The sequence below is a fragment of the Bactrocera neohumeralis genome, chromosome 2 (genome assembly GCF_024586455.1).
Source record: "Bactrocera neohumeralis isolate Rockhampton chromosome 2, APGP_CSIRO_Bneo_wtdbg2-racon-allhic-juicebox.fasta_v2, whole genome shotgun sequence".
Lineage (NCBI taxonomy): Eukaryota > Metazoa > Arthropoda > Insecta > Diptera > Tephritidae > Bactrocera > Bactrocera neohumeralis.
In genome coordinates, this window is record NC_065919.1 from 3,240,582 (window position 1) to 3,264,690 (window position 24,109).

Genomic DNA, 24,109 nt, shown 5'->3' on the forward strand with positions numbered 1-24,109 from the left:
TTGGTCTAATGAGAGAACGAAGAAAAAGCTTTTAAGAATAGTAACGAAGACCTCATAACTAGAAAAACTTTTCTTCCCTTAGGGGCTTGCATTTATCAATCTTTTTTTTTTATATTGAGAATTTAAATTATAATTTAAAATAAATAAAAAAAATTTCATTGTATTGTGTAGTCGAAAAACTCTTTTCGTATTTTGTTAATAGATGTCGTTACAGTCGTATATCTCCAGTGCTACCAATCACAATTTCATACCATATAGTGTTGAAATGTGAGATTTTAAGCCTGCGACAAAAAATTAAATTCGGGAAAACGAAAAAAGTTACACTGTTCAAAAATGAGCGAAAACAATGAAGAAATTCGCTATATTTTGAAATTTTTGGGTAAAAAGGGAAGAATGCAGTTCATGTAGCATAACAATGGTTCGCTCGTTTCCGTTGTGGAAATTTCGAAATTTCGATCTACAATGATGCAATTTTTACACTGATGGAATAATATCTCTACCCAATATATTTTATTGCTAGTTTTCTTATTTTTATAATAATTATTTTTTGGGAATATATTTACTTTATTATTAAAAAATTACCTTCAATTAGGCTATTGAACATTTAAACTAGCTTGGAGGTCAGACAAAAAGCAAATTTGTTGACTTTTGTAAACGGTTTGTACGCCAGCGTGCAAAGGCGTAATTTCAATTAACAAATATACCCAATATGTAAGTGAGTGCGGAGAGCTCAAGCGGGTCACTCGAGACTTTTGTAAAAAAGTTTAAAAATACTTGCAAACAGCTGACAAGTAACGGCATTGCTGTGTGTCATTAATTTTTTACGCATCAATGGTCCTTAACGGTAATCGAGTTGGTTGCAGCTGCGCATATTTGAATGATTGACTTTTTCTTTTTGTCTCTTCGAAGCTTTTAAGAATTGCTGAAATATTTAAATATTTACAAAAATTGTTTTTTGAATTTGGGAGGCATTATCATCAAATTGTGTATATATGCATATCTATATGTATACATTTATATAAAAAAATGCATTATAAAACAATAAACATGCCGTTAATTGCCTGCTGTGCTTTGTGACGATAATGGTGTTGCCAATATTTATTGTACAATATTGTAATTGCTTGCTGTGGTGCCAGAAATTGATTGGCAACCACTTTCAGCCATGCAACGCTTTCCTCATGTCACACACACACACACACACACAACCTATTGAGTGCATTGAGAAATAAGTAAATTACAAATAATCAAAACAATAGTCAACAAAGCGAGAATGTGTAAAAGGCGAATGTGGGGTTAAAATGTACAAACAAAGGCAGCAGCGGCGCAGCAGCAACGCATGCGCACAAACCAGTTACACACGAAAGTAAAAGTAAAGCGAAGTTAAAAATCATTTTGCTTTTTGTCGCCAGCCGCGATTTCGAATATGCGCGATGTATAAGTATATAGTATGTCATTGATATATTGAGACGAATGTGTTGCGTATGCGTTTTAACGCACTGTTCCGCCCTTGCACCCACACAAGCGCGTACATGTGCGTCGGAACGTCTGTGTATGTACATAGGTATGCTTACAAATGAATTTGAACAATTTGAGGTTGGGCACAGCTTCACTCACAACCTGTAGGTCTCATGCAAAGGTACCGATTTTTTGTTCAAACTTTTTTCATATAAAATATTTACCAGCTGGATATTTTACAAGTATGTACCACAGCTATTCACCTTTTTTGACCTATTAAAGCCGAGCTCTGAACCTTAAAGCACCCGAAAAGCGATCAGCCACACAATTAACTCAGTCTCAATGAACAAGTTTTTTTATTTGTATGCACCCAAACAAATAAAAAGGCAATATAATCAAATTTCTAGAAAAAAAAATATTTTAGACACAATGTTGGTAGCTTTAAATTTTTATATAGGAGTATTGCAGGTAATTTTAAAAACAAAAGAATGTTTTACGTGTGGGAACCAAAATGACTTTCAAGCAAAATTAAAACCAAAAAAGGTTTTTTTTTTTGAAATATTAGTCACTCTCATTGCTGCATTTACCTAGCATATCCGGAAATCTTTGTTTTGTGGTTTAAGAAATTCAACCTTAACCGGTTAAATCAATTCTTATCTGAATTGAAATTTTCGGTTATTCATATTTTTGTGCTTTTTGCATTAGCAACGTTTGTGTTCGCAATTTTTTGCCATATTTTTAATGTGTCCATTGTGATTTTGTGCTTGCTCAAACACAATAAGAATTCACATTTAACACAAAGACATAAGTATGTATGTATGTATATTTCTATGATAGCATAATAAAAAAATATTATTTCAAATTCAACGGCTATTAGATGATTAAAAAATGAAACAGAAGTGTGAATAAATAATAATATAATTTTTTAGGCAAAAATTAATTTAAAACTCGTTATTATTTTGTACGAGATCGACGATTATATAATAATAGAAATATCAAGAGAAGGAATGTGGGGTAAGTAAGTCCGCTAATAGAATACATACCGTAAAAAAATTAGCAATGCGGCATCGTTTCGGGTGTTATTCACCATGATATTTGGGTCTACGTAATAGGAAGGGACCTGAAATTTTATCGGCCAGGAGTTGCCAACATGATTGATATTATTTCGGAAATGTTTCCAGAGGTTGCAATAACGAAAATAGTTATGTTAAGTTCAGTTCAGAGTACAGTTATAAATATTTTTCAGAAGACTTAAATACCCTAAAGCTACGTATCCACATTCACAATTTTCCTTGCTCTAGAAGAAATTGTGCACTCTTATACCTGAAGAACAAGGAGACGATCATTTTGATATACTTAGCTTAGTACCCTAGGTTAGGTTAAGTTAGGTAAATAGGCTGATTTCTCGTGAGGCTACGAAAAGTCCCACTTACTCAGCTAGAGAGGCTTTTTGGTTATTATGCTCAGAACCCCTAGGTATAAAACAAAAAGATCGTTGCATATTGACAAACGCCTAGAGCTTGCGTTTGGCGATGAGGTGGCTAATATCAATTCTGGCCGGGTTCGTAAAATGTATAACAACCTAGATGCGTCAGGAGAAGAAATACTCTAGATGTTTCCACTTCATCTTTGTCATTGCAACTTTGACAAGTTGGGTTCTTCAAAAGCTTTAATCTCACTGCATGAGTTCCAATGAGACAGTGTCCTACTGGATGCATTTCATTGCGTTGTTGCGAGCCTTGCTAAGAGATAGCAGTTCTGCATTCTACCCTGAGCCGGAAAAATTATGTAATCCCACAAATGCTGGTTGCCGACCAACTATTGCTGAGCTCGCGCGAAGCCCAAAAATCCAGCGACAGAGTAAACGAATACAAGGAGTAGCATACTCCTTCGCATCCTGCTATAGTTTGGGTATGGGTGCCTTTTCTTGCAAGCTCAACGGCTTTACAATTTCCAACAATTCCGCTGTGACCAGGCACCCTGACAATTTTTACACGGAAGTAGCTTGATGCTACTGCTAATATGGTCATGCATTCCTTGACCAGCTTTGAGCTCACTGTCAGCGAGCTCTGCTGTCGGAGTATACTGTACCTTAAACGAAAACTGACAGTCATCGCTGTACAATAATATTTTAAGAAAGCTAAAGTTACAAAAAATTACGCTTCTTAAAAGAATTCCTTACCAAATGTCATCAATCAACTTAAATGAGAGAAATTTCACCTTTTTATGCAGTAAATAACTTAATAGACAAATGATTCTGATATACAAGTATAGTACTCACACTATTAAGTTCCATCAAGCATAACGGAGAAACTCGAAATATGCCAAGAATAGAGCAAAAATTGTAAATTCCATGCAAATTACACATTATTACCAAGTATTTACCTAACTACCAGTCCATGCACCCACCAATAGCGCACATACTCACACGCCAGTTCACAGGCAAAGCCCTCGTACGTGTGACTGCTTGCGAAAAGTGAGTAGAACAGAACAATTTTTGTTGACTGGGGCGCGAAAGAGTTCGCATAAGGCACCGAGGTTGGAAGCGTAGCATAGAAAAATGCTAAAAATTATGCAAAATGGTAATAGGCAGCGTTACAGCCGTTCCCCACAGTTAGTGCCACCACAATGCATCTTCACTGCGCTGCAAGTTGCATGCCACAACGCTACAATTGAATGCAGAGTTCTGCTTCTTCGTATTGTGTTTTGCTTTTTAGTGCTGATGTTGGCGGCGAAGGTGGGGTTTTGAATATGAATATTTTGAGATTATTTTCCAATGCTTCATTGACTGTTGTGCATATGAGTAGAATGGAACCTATTATATGTAGATGTATATATGTATATGCATAGAAACCGACCAATCATAGTACATATATAAATATGTGTTCGTACTCGTATGTATAAGTGACGTGCATGCTTATGAAAAAATATTCTAAATTTTCACTTAGCTATACAAATTTATTTAACCAATATTCGCCACGACTAATTCTTTTTCTTCTATCTGAGAGATGAGTCACTTTCTTGTCAGTTCTGGACTTAAATAATACTGGTTAATTAAAATAGTCTATATAGCCTTCAAATTTGATATGATGATGATGTAAGGAGACCATGCTACAATGTTATTTAAAAAAAATTATTAATTATTTAATTTGAAAAAAAAATCTGAATATACATATTTGAATTCACACATATTAAAAAAGGAAAGTTATTGCTTTCGATGTTAGATATACATATATTCTATAGGCGATTGAAGCTCTAGATTGGTTCAGAAATGGCAAGTTTTGCCACTTTAAACTCACTAATAGCAAAGGTAGAGCAAGTTTGGTTAAACAACCCTTTGTAATACTCTCTCGTCAGAGTAGAAGTTTATGTTCTCCATTCTTTCTGCATCTAAAAGTCAAATCTCAAGCCGATTTACTATCACACAACTTTTAAAGAAATCACAATCGCCTTACTTTCATCATTTTTCATACATTTTTAGTTACTCTAAAGTAATAATTGACTTTCTTCCATCATTATATTATATAATAAGTATAAAAACATTTCTTGTATGGCAAAAACTTTGCCTGGTGTTGGGACCAACCACTTTTGTAGACATATAAGCCGATAATATTGGAAACTGTATATTAGAAGTATAATAAATATATCAAATATTACACATAATATTAACCTTATCAATAATAAATCCATAAGTATGTTTTTGAAGTCATATCTGTTATAAAATTATTCACCATATTTGCCATTCAACTGCTTGTATAACTTTTCCGACAACCAAAATTAACAACAAATGTGCATCATTAAAACATTTGCCTCACTCGCGAACTAATTAATTGCTATTAAATTTTGCGCCAATAACAACTCCAATTAATTATGTGTGCCGTGCCGTTAACTTGCAATAAAATTACAAAAAACAAAAAATGGCTTAACTAGCGAAAAACAATTAAAGAGCCATCTTCATGCGCACATAATGGAGGCAAACGAAAGATTTAAGCACGAAACTCGGCGCCTGCATCGTTCATTCATCAAACGCAACGGTAAAACAACGCGGATTTCGCAATATTTTCACGCGCAAATCGGTTGTCATTGAAACCAAATCGATTGCGGCTATTTCATATGTGCGATAATGCGCCGATTCTCCATACATATACATGTGTGTGTGTGCTTGCGAGTGTAGTCGAAGTGCCAGACAAAGCGCGGAGATGAACGCTTCATTTGGCAACAGCGCCAGCAGCAGCAGCGGCAGCATTTGCTTTTACTTCGACTTCGCTATTGCAATTGTGTTGTTGCTTTTTATTTTGTTGTTATGTCGACTGCCCCCCACTCTAATCACGAGCGATGCGTGAACGTTCACCGCTTCTGTGCACTGCATACATTTCATTTGCGGTATATACGAAAGAGAATGCAAGTGATTTTTGTCAGTCGCGCTCGCCGTTAAGGCTTGCCGAACTGTCCGAATATGTAGATCACCGATTCAGAGCGGGCTCTTTCGTCAGTTTTATATATGAATTAAAGTAAATAAAAGTGAGAAACATATAAGTTTCGACGGCATATTTGCTCAGCCGCTGTTGGTGAACCTTGTTGAGTAGCGCTTAAACTCAACAACATGTGAAGTTATTCACCACTTGGTGGAGTGAGAGCTGGTGAGAGCGCCAATGCCTGAGTAAGCCGCTCACCTGATCGCTAGTTTGTCATTTTATTGAGTGCATTGGTTTTGTTGTTTTACTGCTATTTTCTTGCATTGTTTTTCCCACATATGTGTATGTAAATATGTATTTTTGCAATACAAATAAAGTAAATAATAGCACTGCAGCGCAGCGACAATCATTGAGCATCGCCTATAACGCCATAAAGTTTGTGCGGCGAAAATGATGTGTGTTGTACGTGACTGAAAAGCGAACAACAAGCAAAAGCAAAAACAAATAAGTTTTTTTTTTAAATTTTATTTCTAGTTTGCTTTGTTGTTTCTTTGCATGAGCGTAAGAATCTAAGTTATTTGTTATTTACTCCTACAAGTGCTGGGTGCGAAACTCACCACACCCCGATTTCAACCACAGCCAATAAGCCAAATACCAATAAGAAACAACAAAACAACAGCAACAACAAGCCATGAGCTGCGTGGAAATTGTATATATGGGTGTGTGTGTGCGAGTGCGAGTGTTTGTATGTATGTGCGTCACTTTATGAATCTCAACTCATCTGTTGAAGGCTGCCCGGCCAACTCTTTAAGCTGCTCGATTTTACTATTTCGTGTTTTTAGTTTCACATACACTTGGCTGACTAACTGGTTTTACCAATGTTGGGGCCTCACGTCTTGGCCTGTGCCGCAGCAACATCAGTTTGAGTTCGTGTTTTGGCTGGGACGGGTGAAAACGCCCAGCGCAACGCATAGTGTGACGGGTAAATGTTCAATGTTCCAACTGCATTGGTGTATACTCCAAATGAGTGCCGGTGTTGGATTGAGTGCTTGCAATTTTCCAATTATTGCATAGAGATTGTGTAAAATGTGTTCAAATTGCTTTGGATAACAAATTAAAAATTAAAATAAATTAAAAAGATAGTCCAAACAAACAAGGTTAAGCGCATAACAGAACATTCATATAGATTTTTAGAAGAAAATTATTTAAGTGCTTCAAAAAATACTCTCAACTTAATTTGAAACTTGTGCCTAAAATTTAAAAATTTCGCTTTGAAAGTAATTAAGTATTCTTAAATAAATTTTCTAAAAGAAAATATAAAAACATCAAACTGTGCTGCATATTCGGTTCCGTGTCTCTAAAAAATATTTTTTGTTCGGGTTCCCTTATTTCCTCCATTCGCAAAATTATTCCAATGATTTGAATTTGAAATACACACAAAATACCATAATTCCATCTTACGCCAACAACAGCAATAACAATACCTGCTATATATGTATAGAAAACTAAAAACCTAAACCAAACACAGCCAACAAACTAATCAGCCGCAACCCATACTGACGAACTTTCATAGCCTTAAACGGGTTGTGGCCAAACAAGTTCTTGAACGCGCCTGTCTGCAAGTCTGCCCTGCTCTGCTCCGAGGTGCTGTGTTCTGCATGTGTCAGGCTACAGGTTACCGCTGCCAACTCATTTACATGGCGGGTATTTGTTATGCACCAATAACAACAACAGCACCAGCCATTGCTGAAGCAACAAACGCCAAACTTTACTTAAGTGCAAGCCAAATGAGAAATTAGAAGAAAAGCTTCTCTAAGCAAAAATATGTTAAATGAATGAATAAAGTGAAAACTTGCAAAAAATAATGCATTCCAGACATTTAAAATTATTGAAATGAGAGATTGTGTTGAAAAAAATTTCGTGGTAAAAAACGATGATTTAAAAGTGACGTCATAAGGCAGATCGTGCCAAGTAAATTGATAGCACAACAGAACGAACACGTGTTCATATTTATTTTTAATTTTGCGGTTATAAATCGTAAATTTCCAGCCTTTATCTGCCAAAGATATCATATGAATTTGCTGTTGGAAAAAATGTTGTGGTCAATAATTTATTTTTAAACAAAAACTTTCTTTATAAAAATGAAACAATTATTGTGCATATGTGTATGAAATCAAAATATGAATATGTATCTTATACAGAATTATGATGCCGTTAATCTGGCTACAGTCTGTAGCCATTTTTTAAAGATTATGAAAAAGTTATAGTTTCGGAGCATATTATGTATTAAAAAAAATAGTTTTTGACTTATTTAGTGTTCAATACAACTATTAAAAATATATATTAAAATTATCTCATATTTTGAAAAAGCTTTTGCCAATAAAAATGTGCATGAGTTTGACAAGTCTTTCGATTTTCTTATTTCAATTTTAAGAATTGGATTTTTTAATATTTTGTGTTTAGAAATGGCATGATATCAAATAACGGAAAATTGTTAACAGTGGCAAGATAATTAGAACTTCATATCAAGTTTTTCAGACACTTTATTTTTCAGACCTTTATTCAACTATCATTTAAATAAAATAATACGGAAAATACTAACATTTAAGCCAGAGAGTAGCTGATTATCACAAGACAAATAACTAAAGATTTTAAGTTAAAATACAATATAAAGTTCAAAAATACATTAGTCATGAATTGACTTAGAAAATGTTTACATAAGTATAGGCGTGAAAAAAAGCATAGATTATATAGCAAATATACTATATTCATTTATGAAATGATAATAAATGAATAATCACATTATTTTGTTCATCATCATTGCTCTTGCATCAAGCTTATGGCATTCCGTGTTTGAGCGCCTGAGTTTATGACGACATGTTTTGAAAGTTCGCATATAAAATATGCTGTTAAACTGTTGTCTCCGGAATACTGAAATTTATTTAACCTAGTAACTTTTCCACTTTCTTTCTTTGAATATTTTCTAATGCAAAAGTTTATGACATCTTGAATCTAGGCACCTATTCGCAATATGATGTATTTAAGCTTGCAGAAATAATGGTTTATTTTAAAAACTAATTTCACCTAGACAACTAATAGACGCGCTTGGTGACCGAAGGGGATTTTTGCATTTCGATTATTTGCACTTAATATCATTAGCCCTGCATAGTTATATTTACAGGCGGCTTGCTTTTTCCTCCCCAAGCAATTTTTTATAAGTAAAATAAAGGCCTTTGCGAAGATCTCAAGCTTCTACCATTATGGTGAAAACATATGCATTAGTTTGAACATTTACTTTCAACATAACATCAAGGCATATTTAAAAATAAATTTAAAGTCAATTTAGCATATGAAAAATATGTAGGTGAGCGGTAAAGATATATATTTTGACTAAGCAAGCTGTTCATATGATTTTTTTCAAAAAATTCGCTTAAATAGTCTAGACCCTGGTTTCTTTTATCATCAAGACTTAAACGATGCTAAAAATAGGTGAATATAATTAAGCTAAGAGATTATACCGCTAAAGAGTTTTTAAGAACCAAGGGCCTAAAAATAAGATTTGGCAGGTGTAAATTATCCATATAAAGACAGAATGTTCTTTTATGCTACATATTACATTTGCTGAAACATTTTCATAGTTCATATCTACAGTATAACAGAAAAAATAAAATTTTTGCTAAAATCCTAACTTTTTTTTTTAATTTTAAGAAGAAATGTCTATGTTTTTCTCTATTTATAGCTGTATAATTTCAAACAATATCTTGCATTTTTAATTTTACCACCTTTTGTCGAAGAACGAAACTGATAATTGTACTTTCTTGTTATTTTTCGATATAAAACCCACCACTCTCCATTCTCTATTTAATTATGTGTGCCAATTATTTTTGTTGCTATCGGTTTCTAGTAATTACACTGATCGCCTATCAACCTAATTTTAGTGTAGCACTATATAACGGTGTTTGGCATAGTTTCAGATAAACTATTATTGTTGTTGTTAATTTGGTACGCAACGGTGGTGGTTATCTGAGAATCGTAATATAGCACAAAAGCTATTAAAATTTCATCAATACTTTGATCACCAATAGACTTAATTAAGTAAATGAAGTGCTAAAGTGTGAAAGGACAATTGGTATGCGCTAAAATCGCTTAACTCCACTGATGGTAGAACAAAAGACTTAAGCGAGCAACTCGTTGCTGACTCTGAGTTTGCCAAAATTTTATTAGAAGTTGAAAATATATAATGATTAATCAGAATATCAAATAAAAGTTTAAAATTCTTAAACAAATATTTAAGAAATTTAAATAAATATATTTACATATATTTCCAGTTAATTTGCTTGACAAAAATGTGATTGTGAAATCCAAAACCTGATTTCCCTTCTATGAAAATTGTGTCAAAACGATAGCCGCAAAAAATTATATTACAGTGACCTTAATTGGGTGCGCTGAAAAAATTAAGTAAAATACCGTTCATCTTTGGTGAGCAATATACAACGCGAAGTGATAAAATCAACGCTCCCAGCAAATCGGCGAAGTCGTCAATTTGTGATTAAATAATAGCCGAAAAATCGTAAAATCGTCGAAAGCGCACTCGCACCTTGTTGAGGTGCATAAATAACAACAACAACCAATCTTAATAAAATCGTTAAGCTGCATTGCTGACGTAACAGGGAAGTGCAATCGAAACAAAATTGAAGCGAACGTAACAAGTAAAAAGCCAAGCAAAAAATATTCATTCAAACGAATTAAATTAGCGCACAAAGAGACTGAGTAAAAGAAAAAAACACAGCAAAATAGATTGCATTGAACACACACAAACACACACACATATAACACCTAATCACAGCGAACGCTAAAAATTCCGCAAAAATCCGCAATGTATGCGCTCTACGGTAAACGAAGAAAAAGCGCCAACAAAATGCCAGCAACAACAGCTACAACAACAGCAGAGTATTTGCGTATATTGCTGCTCAGCGCATTTTGTGCATTACTTTTGGTCGCCGCACCAGCGGCCAATGCTCAGGAATTGCCGAGTAATGATGCAAATGTACTTGTAGCCGCCACAACTGTGCCTAGTAATGAAGCTGCAATTGTAACAACAATGCGCGATGAGGCCACCACAGCACTGCCGGTAATCGCTGCCGCGGAGTTCGAGACTGGCGTGAATGCAACGTCTTTACATGGTGCCGAGACTGACATGAAGACGTCTACAGATGCCGTGGAGCAATCCACTGACGCTGTGTTGAGTGACGTGAGTTCAACGACTGCTGCCTCATCATCCACTCCTGCTGTTGCAACAGCAACAATCACAACAACAACAACAACGCCAGCATCATTACACGATGAGGCACAATTGTTAACTACGACGGAGGCCGCAGCCACGATGACGTCAGCATCTGCGGCAACAGAAGTGGGTGCGAAAGAGGAGAGCACTAATGCGGCACACAACATGCATGTTGTTGGTAAGTTCTTCGCATAAATTATAATAATAATAGTAATAGTACATGTGTATTTTGTGGTTATTAGAAGAAGGTTCTTAGAATATGGTTTGCTGCAATTTGGTTGGATGAGGAAATTCTGATTTTTTCCATTGCAAAGTGCCAGGGCATACTACATATGTGTGCGCAGAGTGAACATTATTGGGTATAGTATATTTTAAGTGAGTTATGATAGCGCTCAGATGAAATTTTGAACTCATAATTAGCGCTTACATTAAAATATAGGAGTTGCGCAGCAGGAGTGGGAGAAATATGAACTTAAGAAAGACCATTACTTACGAGTATTATAGCGTAATCGAGCAAAATTGTGGTAACTTTGACATCTTAACTATCACTTACTGCTAGTTGAACTTAACAAACTTCGGAATATATATAGAAACGGACTATATTTTAGGTATATGTATATAGAGATTACAAAAAAAAATAATAATAGGAAAAATTATAAATTCAACACTTATAATGATGGTTAAAAGACTATCCAAATACCAAAGAATCAAATCCCCAAATTTCATATTTTAAGGTTAATTTTTCGATTTAGACTAGTTTCTGGCGTTCTGATGTGTTCATAAACTAATTGAGAATTTTATAGAAAATATTATGTTATGCTTCGTAAAGTGCAATTTTGTTCTCTTTTTCATAAAAGTGATATCATTCCTACCTAAAAGCCATTCTTATTGCATTTGACTTATGCAGAATTGTTCAAAAAACCTTTCTTAACCGGAAAATAAAGTTTTATCGGGAACTTTTCAAATAAGCTGATGCTCTGTTATTTTGCATTTTTCAATAAAATCGACAATCGCGTAAAAAAAAATTTTTTATATGTGAATGTAGACTTACAGCAAGCGTCATCTATAAGCTACGGAAACGTTGACTCACGCACCCACTGCTAAACGAGTGTGAGTCACTTTCATGAACTTAGAATATTGACCTTAAAACTAATAACAGGTAAATGTTTTTTTTTTTAAATTTTTCGGGGAAATTTCAATATTTAGCTGTAAAAAGTTCTCCTACTTTTCCGCACTTTATGTAAAAAAATTCAATATTCAATAAACTCAAATGTTCTATTAAAACTCATACTCAGCAACAATTTACGAATATACCACAATTATATTGAATCTTAGTCGTGAAAAAAGCTCTCAATCGCCCGCTTCCTCCATTACAAACGATTTCAAGGCTTAAGTGCTTTAAAATTGGAACACGCATCATTGAGCGGATGCACTCTCGTACAATAATAGTCAAGTAGATATTCCGTTAATAATTACCTATGCATATATTGGCGCTGAGTCTGAGGAGGATATCAGAGAAAAAGGTTAAAAATAATAATGAAGCTATTCATATGTGACTTATATATGTGTACGAGTATATGTATACATGTATGCATGTGTATTTGTGGCAATAAACTTGTAAGCAATATGGCCAGCTTGTTGGCAAGAATTTGTTAATAATCTTGATCTTTAGAGTACATAAAGACGAGCTGATGAATGATGCTTTGACCTACTGCAAGAGGCCGACCGCAACCTTCTAGCTTGATTGATTCTTCGTGTTTACAAATTAAGCTGGAATAGGAAATTTGTGGTAAAGTTTGATTGGCTTTAATTGTTGTTAAAGAACGCGGTGTGTTGGCGTTAATTAACAGCCGCGTAAGTGCATTGCTCTTTCGCTCTTTAGCATGGAGTTGAAGGTTAAAAAGCAGGAAATTCCTGCCAAAAACAAATTGCGTTTAACATTGAAATGCAATTATATTATTGTTGTTTTTTTTTTGTTTTTAAAATAAATTAGTTATTGTTATAACTGTTTATAGCATTCCACAGACTTTAAATACTTAATTTTCCCAATTTTTATATCAAGAAAACTTTCAGTATGATGAAACTCTGCTATTCATTATGTATCATTTGGCGACTTGTAAACTCAGCACGCTATCGCCCAGTTACTTGCATTTACTTTCGAAAAACTTACACCAGCTCAAATTAGAATTTCCATTACTTCATTTTTACCATCTCTATCAGATTAAGTTCTTACTCTCACATTAGTGGCCGCAGCTTTTGCTCCACACGCCATCAACGCGCTGAGTGAATGGTGTTTTTCATTCTTCAATTCCCACCATGAAGCCATTAAAACTATGAGTATCTGCACAGCACAACAACAAAAACATGCAATAACAACCGTTTAATTGCTTTAGTCGCGGCATGGAGGTCAACTGCTAGTGGGTAATTATGGCTATAACTTAACTTTTACACCGACTAAGTTTCTTGACTTGAATTTATAGTTCAGTTCGGAGTTCACATTTGCGGACCATGTAGATATTGTTATACTTTTAGATAAACAAATTGGCCATTAGCTTCATTTAATTGCTGGAAAATTTGCACTTGTTCTTTTTTTGAACATATTTTATTGGGTAATATTGTGAGTGAGCTTTAAGTTATGTATGCAGAGGTTTTATGTATCGAAATTATGGTTCAATTAATATAATTATACAAATAAATAAAATGTGTAATGAAAAAACTGAAATCCATATACATACATATATATATAATACACGCCCGGATCTTAAGGAAGTTGATACAACTTTTTTAATCGAAAAAGTCAGTTAAAGTTTTGGTATGGCAATTATATATTCAATTATTTTTTAACCAAATAGCGATTCTAATAATAATAATTAGGAAAGCTCTATAATATGAAAAGCTGTCGCAAAAGCTCAAAAGCTGTTCAGTGATGATTTCAAATTTACGAAATGTTTTTCATGAAAGAAAAACCATGCCTAGGAAAGCTTTATAAAATTAAAAGCTCTCGCAAAAGCTCGGAAGAAGTTCAGTGATGATTTTAAACGCACGAAATGTTTCTTTATGAAAGAAAAACCATGCTTAAGGAAGCTCTATAATATATAAAGCTCTCGCAAAAGCTCAAAGGTAGTTCAGTGCTAGTTTTAAACTTACGAGATATTTTTAATGAAAGTAAAAACATAAATAAAAAAGCTCAACTGGGCTTGGTGAAAGCTTTATTACTTAACACGAAACTTATTCCCCATTCTATTTAAGTCGATCTAATTTCATAGTATCGAATGTAAATTGTCTGTTCAAATTTTTATCATAATTATTTCTGTGACATAAACTCAATTCTCTTCAATTAAATATTTAGCACTGGTCTAAGTAGAATACGACTTACAATGGCTTTTAATGCGCAAGAAAATTACTTCCTCATTCGGCGCGTTTATGCCATAAACTATGTTTATTATGATAACTGATTCAGGTATTGCATATACTATATAAACATATACTTATGTCAGCCAATTCTAGCGCTAGCTGGTGCCAGCGATGTTTCATATCTCGCTTTTAATTTCACGTTTGCCAGCTTTAATTGGCAACTACATAGATATCGGAACATAACAGCAGATCATAGAATTATATTAATCGATAAGCTATTACATATACACACACACATATTGATAATATACATATAAACACATATAAATTCCCGTAACCAGCGCATAAACTAATTTCCACTTAAAGCTTGGATTCCGAATCTCGGTCCGCTTTTGATCGCTTTCACGTACACAAGTCCACACTCATACATGCATACAAAGTTATATATAACTCATCTCTGAAGCTGTCTGCGGTGTTCGACTAATTATGTAGATTCATATATACATATATAATATATGGATTTGTGTTTATATATATGCATATGCTTTTTCACAGACAACCGTGTCTTCACCAGTCACTGCTGTCTTTCTGCATGCGCTTTTCAAATAAATATTTATTGGCCGCTTAAACTGCATAATCTAGCGACTTCACCTTCTATTCGCTTCCATCTCTAAATATTTATGCAAATCACACCAAATTAATTTTATATGCAAATCGACACATAAATAAATATCAAAGATGGCAAACAAGAAACGCTGAAACGCTGGTGCTTTGACCGTTATACGGTGCATGTATATGTACATATTTGTGTCAGTGGTAGTGTGTGCGCTACTTTGCACCTCTATGGACTTTTTTCATTAATTTTATGCAATCAATTTGAAATTAGCGCCAAATACTAATATGTTTATTGTGAATATATGTATGTATATGTATACATATATTCCATATACTCACAATAAACATATTATCCTCATATACTTAATATTTATTTATTGTATAAATCCTAAATACCTAAAATAAATTTTAACCCCATATACTTATTTAGCGTAAGAACTGAACAATTAAATGTTTAGCAAAAAAGAAAAAAAATTATAAAAATTCGTTAACATTGAAGAAAAAGTACTTGATGATTACCTTTTTGAATTAAATAAATTTTTTTAGCAATGAAAATTTTGAAGCACAAAGACTCAAATAGTTTAGGCTTTAGAATATGCTGAACTTAAACATATTGAATTTTAGTGAGACGGTTATTATCTACATTTCTCTTCTCCGATATTTCCGTGGCTGATTCGCCGGTGCAACGTATTCATTTCAAGTAATTTAGTTCGCATAATATTTAAGCAAACAGATACTTTACTCTGAGTAAATTAAAATATTGTTATGCTGATGAAATTTCCATCGATTTTGAAGATTTAATTGGCATGATTTTTGATGGCTTTCCGATGATACTGTTACTACATTTGTTTAGTAAGGCACTATTTCTATCACTTACTGAATGAAAGCCCGCATAAGTTGTCAGATTTTCCTTTAATTTTGGTACCACAGGGCTTTCCAATAAGGTTGATATCATTTCTTTAAATTGTTAAGTAAATTCAAATGTTCTTTATTTAGTGTAAAGTACAGGGAAGTACAATCGATACAATTAAATTCTGTATAAAACATCATTCAAATGGCCTCCACGACTTCTTTTGCAGGAACGATTTCGATTATTCTAGTTTTCGAGTGCGTTTTCCACTAAATCATCCACTAAATCATGAATAGCATATTCAATATTAACTTTCAAAGCTTGAATAGAGTCTGGTTCTTTACTAAAGACGAACGACTTCAAATAATCCTTCCAAAAGTAGTCTAATGTAGTAGTAGTGTTAAATAACAATTTCTTGGAGGCTATTCAATGTCACAATTTTTAATAATAATAATAACGTCACAATTTCTTGAAATAATCGTATATCCAAACTCTTCTCGCAATATTTCGATTGGTGCACGTGCTATGTAGCACGTAGCCCCGTCTTGTTGAAGCCAGATGTTGTCAAGCTCAACTTCTTGCAATTGCCGCCATAAAAAGTTTGTTATCATCGATCTATACCGCTTTTGATAATAATAATCATTTCGAAAGAAAAAATTTCTTGAAATAATCGTCTCATATCCACAAGAATAATCTTTTTCCAGAGTCGACGGTTTTGTTCATTTACCGCACAACTCAGATGAAAGTGAGCCTCATCAGAGAAGTTGATTTTCTCAAAAAAAAAAAATTATAATTTTGAAGTAGTTCCAAGGTAAAATCAACAAATTCACGACGTTTATGGTGGTCCCATGGCCTCAGTTCTTAAGTGTGAACAATTTTATACGGATGCAAGCTCAAATCCTTTCTCAAATTTCCAAAGGTTATGGTTTAAGACAGTCCCAATTATTTAGAACGTCTTGGAATAGACGAATTGCCATCTTCTTTCTATACTTAGAGAGTTTCTTTGTCTTTTTGGCTCTTGAATATTATGTAAAGAAAATGTGGGCTCAAAGATTTCAACAATTCAATGAATAGCGAGCACAACTGGTCGATTATTATGACCGCAAATGTAAAAGTGCACGAAAAGTCGCAATTGGACCATTTAAGCAATCTGTAGACCTTAACTTAGCTTTTGATAATTATCTGCGATCCTTTACGTCTTTTAAAACTCCTTTATACTTTCTGTACAAAATATGAAAGGAAAAGATAGCAAAACATTTTTCTAATAGTTACATAACAATTTTTAATAGATTTTGTTTTTTTTTTTTATTTATACATTACAACTAGTTCAAATAAGAAAGAACTAACAAGCAACTTGAATATGATTTAAACTTATAATCCTACAAAATTACAAAACTCGAGAGTTTGGTTAATTTGAAAGATCAACTGGGATTGAGGCGCTTGAGTCGTCTTCAGAGAAGTTGATTAAAAAAAAACTACTTCTTCGTTACAAATTGTTCCAATTTGCAAAATCAACAAATTCACTTAACGTTTAAATGTTGGTCCCATTGTTTTCAGTTCTTGAGTTGTTTAAAAAAAGACTATACGGACGCATACGTAGGTCCTTTCTAAATTTCAACCCTAGGTTATTTGGCATTTAAACAATCCCAATTTTGAGAACGTCTTTTGAATATGAGAATTGCCATCTTCAGCAAAAGATGGAATTTAATCTATACAAAATAGAGAGAGTTATTCTTCCTAATTTTTAATTGGCTGTCTTGAGCTATTATTGGTAGCTAAAACTGTGAGTCGCAAAAGTGTTCAACTAAGCTCAATGAAGTGTTTTAGCTAAACCCAAAGAAGTTAAAAATGGATGTTCGATTATTAGTTTCCTAATCCATTATACTAATTTCCCACATTCATAGGATTACTGACTTCTGAAATCCTTCTATTGTCGAGCTATCCCCAGTACTTCATGCTTTTTTTGTGTCTTTAATGAAAATTCACTTAATTAACTTAAATAAAGTCTCAGCAACATCATAAATACTTTTGTGTTATACAAATAATATCATATTTGATAATATTAACTTTTTCATGCTATGCTTATTAGCTCTAAATCGATTTTTAACTGCAGTCTGGCGGTGTGTTTATGTTTGAATCAAATGCTTATACAATGAGTGACCGCGGCATTAATCACAAAATTTGAGCGCAAGGTGCGAAATGACAACGTCGAAGCAGCTTTATGTAGAAATTAATAATTTTCGAATCATTATTCATGCGCACCACTTTGTTTGAGCCAAGAACTAGTTTTTCAGCTATAAAAATAAAAATTTTAATAATAAAAAACTTGTCTGCAAAGTTCAAAGTTTCGCATCAACTTGTGCATATATAATGCATATGTGTGTGTGTGAAGAGTGAATGGCTAGCAATAAAATGTATATCTGTCCACTTTTGCTTTTTGTTTTAACGCATATTCAAATACAAATAACTCTAAGGCAAAGATAAATACAAAAGGCAACGCCGAGTCGAGTATGTGCGAACCACTTTATGTGAGACCTTGATTTAGTTTTTGGCCTTTGCAGCCTTAATAGGCGTGCTTTCATTAATGCGCGAGTACAATTTTGCTTTTTAAGTTTTTTTATTTGAATACATATCAAATATAACAAAGGAATGGCTTTACACATAGCTTACTTTTGCAATTATAAATATTTAAATGCTCACTGCTCTAGATAAAGCCACACAATCTCTAACATTTGACAATGATATTTAAAGTACTTACCATTTGAATATAAATAGATATGCCCATTAGAAATTCGCTATAGAGTTGTTAAGTTATTCTTTGCTTAAATAACTGTTAGTGCATACACACAAAAGCGAAAGTCTCAAATGTTTTCTGCTTTAAATATTAAGCTCTGGCAATGTCTTTGCCTATAAACACGCTGGAAAGCGTGCACATTGAAGTATTCAATTAACGAGCCTCAATTAGTGTTTTCGAAAAGTGATAGCGTTTAGAAACTTGTAAAAATGTCTATTTCGACTGACTGAAATACTGTTAAATTATACACTTATTAATTGTTATTGAATAATAGTTTTAATATTTAGTTAATATATATTCATTCACCTCAGAGCTGGTAACCGGAAAATGCAATACCCAATCAATATGAATAAGCATCGTGTTGCAGTTTTTATCAGTACGCCTTAACACGAACCCAGCAAACACGGCATAAATCCTATATCCAGCAATAGAATTTATCAACAGTTTTTCCTCCAACACTGATCACCAACCGACAGTCTATGGCAATTTTCTGCTTGGATTCCAGCCATACAAAATCTCACAAAAATCCTTTAGGTCTATTGAGCTGGTTTCTAAATCACAAGTCTCTCAAATTACTTCAATTTACACACTAAAATATTTTTTCCACACATTTGAAAATTGTGAAATACGCAGAAGCCAAAGATATTAGCCAAATTAGTCAAATTTAGAGATCAAGATAATAGTTCGGGATTATACAATTTGCTAATTGACGTAATTAAGGTCAACTGAATAGAAACTGCAACTAAATTGAAAACTAAATGAATTAAGTGCAGTTTAGTGTCCCCCTCATTGATTTAGTTTCCAATTTAGTTGTAGATAATTTACTAGTTTCCTAACTTAGTCCATTGGCTATTTTATTGTAGAAAATTCGCAAATGGACTAAATATCTTTATTTGATAAACTTTCAACTGGAAATTGTTCGCTTTGGCAATAAACTACTAAAAATTATGATTTATCTTCGCTTTGCATTACAAATATAAAGTTGGATGGTTATTTCCCTCGAAAGAAGGTAACGGGCAGGTAAAACCCCGTAACAATTTTTTCCTATCACAATCTATTTATATCAAAGGCATTGCAAACAGATATAAGTAAATGTGATTGCATTCAGCACTTTGGCATTCTAAAACCTAAAACGCTGCTATAGCCGCTCGCAAGGACGTACGTGAGCCAATGAAACTTGAAAAATAAATACAACACATATATACGAAAATATGTGAATTTCGTAAAAATGCCGATAATTCCTTGAAATGCGTATTTTGCAATAAACTTAAATACATTCGAACTAGTCATACTGGCAATCCCCACGCCTCTTCGACGCCTCAACAGCCATTCAGTGAGTCATTAAAAATCGCGAATATTTAAAATAAAATTACTTTAAAATCACTGCAGGTTCCACGGTAATTGCATGAAACGTTTTTCTTTCATTTTTGCTTGCGATTTTTTCTTAACACACACACACATTTGACAATGCAAAGCTTTGTATGTATAGTATACGGATAAGTAACGAAATAAAGGTCATTTCTGTGCAGGCGGCTAATCACACTATACATTTTTGGGAAAATAATTGCGCTGCACGACATGCACGAATGCATACATATATATTTATATGGAGGGCGAAGTAACTGCGTGATAATTCGATAAATCAATTGGTTTTTTATTGGCGAAAATTGTTGGCAAAAAGTATGAATATTAATATATTTTGTAAAATATACTTTTTGCAGACATAAACAATTATATATTTTAGCATTATTTCGAATACATACTAACATTTTTGATTGTTGATTGTAGCAGTCTTTTTTTATTACTGAGCACAAATTAGTTTGCAATGCACTAGCAACTCCATTTTCCATATGTGCAAATGTATCTACACGATGTATCTATCATTTTTATACCCTGAACAGCATACTTAACACGTATGCCATTAAGTGTGTAACACCCAGAAGCAGTGAATATACACTCGTGGCCACGCAAAACTTACCATAATAATTTTTTCGCTCTTTTTCGTTCGTTCAGGATTTTTTTCAATTTGGTTTTTATTGTTTTTAGTAAGCATAATAAACTAAATTATATTAAATAAATATAATTGTAGTTTTAAATTTATTACGTTTAATGAGTAAAACACAAACTAGATTTTCTGTGCTTATACAAAAGCGGCCGATTTTATTATTTTTAAAGTAATACCGCGACTAAACTTCGTGTTTCAATTAAAAAAAAGGAAATAATACATTAATTTCAAATATAGTGTAAATGAAATTAAATTAAAAGAATAAAAAAAATATATTTTTTTCTAACGCATGTAAATTTCTGCTTACTAAAAACATAAAAAAAGCCAAACTGAAAAAAATCCCAAGCGAACGAAAAATACCGAAAAAAAGTTTAAAAAAAAATTTTGTGGTAATGCTTGCGTGGCCACGAGTATATGGAGACAAACTAGTTGCTCAGTTTTTGAGATATCGCTCTGAAATTGTGCACTCCTCCTTTTCTCCCTAAGGAGCTTGTCATTTGTCAGAATGACCGATATCAGACCACTAACTATATCATATATCTGTCATACAAACTGAATGATCGAAATCAAGTTATTGTATGGAAACTTCGAGCTTCGTGCAGGGTATTCTATGTAGCTGTACAACCGAAGTTAACATTTTATCTTATTTGCACTCCATTTTTTCAACTTTTATAGCAAAATGAACTTTAAATTTTCTCAGCTGACAGTTTGAATTTTTATGGCGGGTTTTTTGCATATTTAAAGGTAATTAAACTTATAATGAGAAAATAATATATTTTAATTACATTTTTTTATTTCTGTGTCTGTGTTTTTGCACAATGAGATAAACATTAAGAAATAAGTATGTACAGTTTTAAATATTTTTTTTAAAATAGCAAAAAATTTTTAATTAACAAAATGTTTTCATATATTTCTTAAAACAGCCTTATATTTAGAACTATGTCAACCTTTAGATTATATAATGGACTTTCAAAGTGTGCGATTTGAACAAAAATATTATATGTGACACACAGTTAAAATGGTTAAATACGCTCCCCCAGTCCTTATCTGGGAGAAATTACGAATTTCTTACTTAAAGATTTTGAGTTTTTTTTTTGATTTTCTGACGTAAGAATTTTGATTAAAATGAACCAAAAATGTTTGGTTCATGACGTTTGTTAATTCTAATACAAATTTGTTAAGATCCGCCCCTTCAATTGAGGCTGACTTTACTATCTCAGGTCTACGAAGAGCAGCATACCGGTTAAAATATCAGAAAGACTCACTTAAAACATTATCTTACACAAATTTTAAAAGTAATAGAAATTTTTCACATCGAAATTTAAACCATAAAGTCTCACCTTTTATCAAATCCATTGGTCACAAGGTGTGCTGTTAGACGATACAAAGTTCGCTGAGTCAGCTTGCATGGTAATTAATCTAATTAACTTTCAGCTTTGCATAAGCTATTTATAAATTACTATGTAAAGCACATAACAGTAGATATACATATTTTGCGTCACTTTTTACTCGTCATAAACGTAATTTGCTATATTTAGTCGCAATTTCGTAAATAGTTTGCAGACATATCAACTCTTCTTCTTCATTGAATGCTTTCTTCATTTGCGCGACTAATGAAGGCGACAAGTGGCTTTTAAACAACTTTTCATCATCTAATTATCAGCAAACATTTACAGCATCTTAACTGGTATTTATTTAGCAAATCAGCAACAATATTGCTTTGATTGCGCTGTCAATTTGCCGTTAGTGCAACTGATGTTACGTAAACGGTAATTTGCTTGCGCTGCAATTAAACACAATATTTACCGCTTGCTCACCTACTAATTGCATTGCTGTACTAGTTTATTTCGGTGTCGCATGCCATGCATTGGTTTTTGAAATTATGTAATGACACTGTGACATGCGTCTTCGCTGTTGCAATGGTCAATAAATATGGCGAATATAATTTCTTGGCTACTAAATCTGTGCTTTTTCTATTAAATGGTTTCGAATTTGAAGATGTGAAATTTAATCTATGCCAATAATGAAGAAGCGTTCATTATTAGGTAACGGTGGTTCACACGTAGACTATTATGTCTGGCTATTAACGATTATTAATGAATGTGTTGCCAACTGTGAGTTTTCGGAAAAAAGTTAATTGTCAAAATATACTTAAAAAAATGTAAAAATCATATGCTTACTTTGACAGCTGGTTGGAGGAATGACCCTCTAGGAAATTATATACTGCAAAAATCTCCTATATATAAATTTATAATATAGGAGATCTTCTAGGAAATTGTGTACTGAAATATGTTCTATATCTGAATTTATAATAGGAATGACCTTGAAGGAAATTTTATACTAAAAAAATATTTTATGTTATAAATTCACATATAGGAGATCTTAAAGCGTACAATTTCCTAGAGGGTTATTCCTATCATAAATTCACATATAGGAGATCTTAATGCGTACAATTTCCGAGAAGGTCATTCCTATGTTCCTATTTAACAAACATTTTATACTCGAACTGCCGGCGAACATTAGTGCGGACAAATACATGGCTGAAAAGACAAAAGACGGAAAACTGCGTCCTTTCTTTTATAGTTGTATACCCTCAAAAAATCGTAAAAATAATAATTTTGAAATCATGAAAATTAAAAAAAATTTAATTGGTCACTAACTCAAATATGGGTTTCGTCAGTTATGTTATAGACATAAACACCTTAATTGAGGCTTGACTTTATTTTGACAAGTATTTAAACTTTGTTTTTATTTATTTTAAGCTTTATTAGGCCATTTTGTGCTAACCCTCTGTCAGTGTATGCATAATCACATTCGTTACAGTTGATGAGTTTTAATGTGAAACTCCTTTTTATCTGCGTGTGAACTATCTTTATGTATATGCCTGTATGTAATCTTTGTTTTTGTATGTTAATTCAGTCTACTTTTGCTTTCAAAGCTATTGCTTTATTAGCGTTGTTACAAATTATGCTCTGCACTCCTTACATTTCACGCTCCAATGTTCTCATTTGCTTGAAATCTGTCGTTATGAAAGCAGCGGTTGGGTTTACATACTTATCTTTTGAAATATTTTTAAGTCTTAAATGCAGCACGGATTTCATATTAAAGCAATTTAATAAAGTCATTAAAAGATTTCTAAGCAAAGGGTAAAGTTTGTTAAGTAATTTGAGCGATTGAGATTAACAAAAAAGTATTTATATGTATATGTATATTAAATACTTTGTATTATATATATTGTTATACATTCTAGTAGTTAAATGAATAAAACATATTTTCTGCAGTCGTAGAATTCACTTTAGAAAGAGAAATTTGATTTAAACTGACTGGTGTAACTTCA

At 33.0% G+C, this 24,109-nt stretch overlaps 1 protein-coding gene across 4 annotated transcripts in view; it reads left to right on the forward strand.

Annotated features, from left to right (window-relative positions):
- Positions 1–6,781: 6,781 nt before the first annotated feature.
- The window catches only part of LOC126751152 (putative epidermal cell surface receptor), a 49,495-nt gene continuing 32,167 nt past the window's right edge, over positions 6,782–24,109 (forward strand). For 2 of the 4 annotated variants that reach the window (XM_050461165.1, XM_050461167.1), the window contains exons 1-2: positions 6,783–6,852; positions 10,199–11,332. In XM_050461165.1, the coding sequence (XP_050317122.1) occupies positions 10,747–11,332 (586 nt within the window). In that variant the 5' untranslated portion in view covers positions 6,783–6,852; positions 10,199–10,746. The other 2 variants (XM_050461168.1, XM_050461166.1) reach the window with 2 other exon arrangements.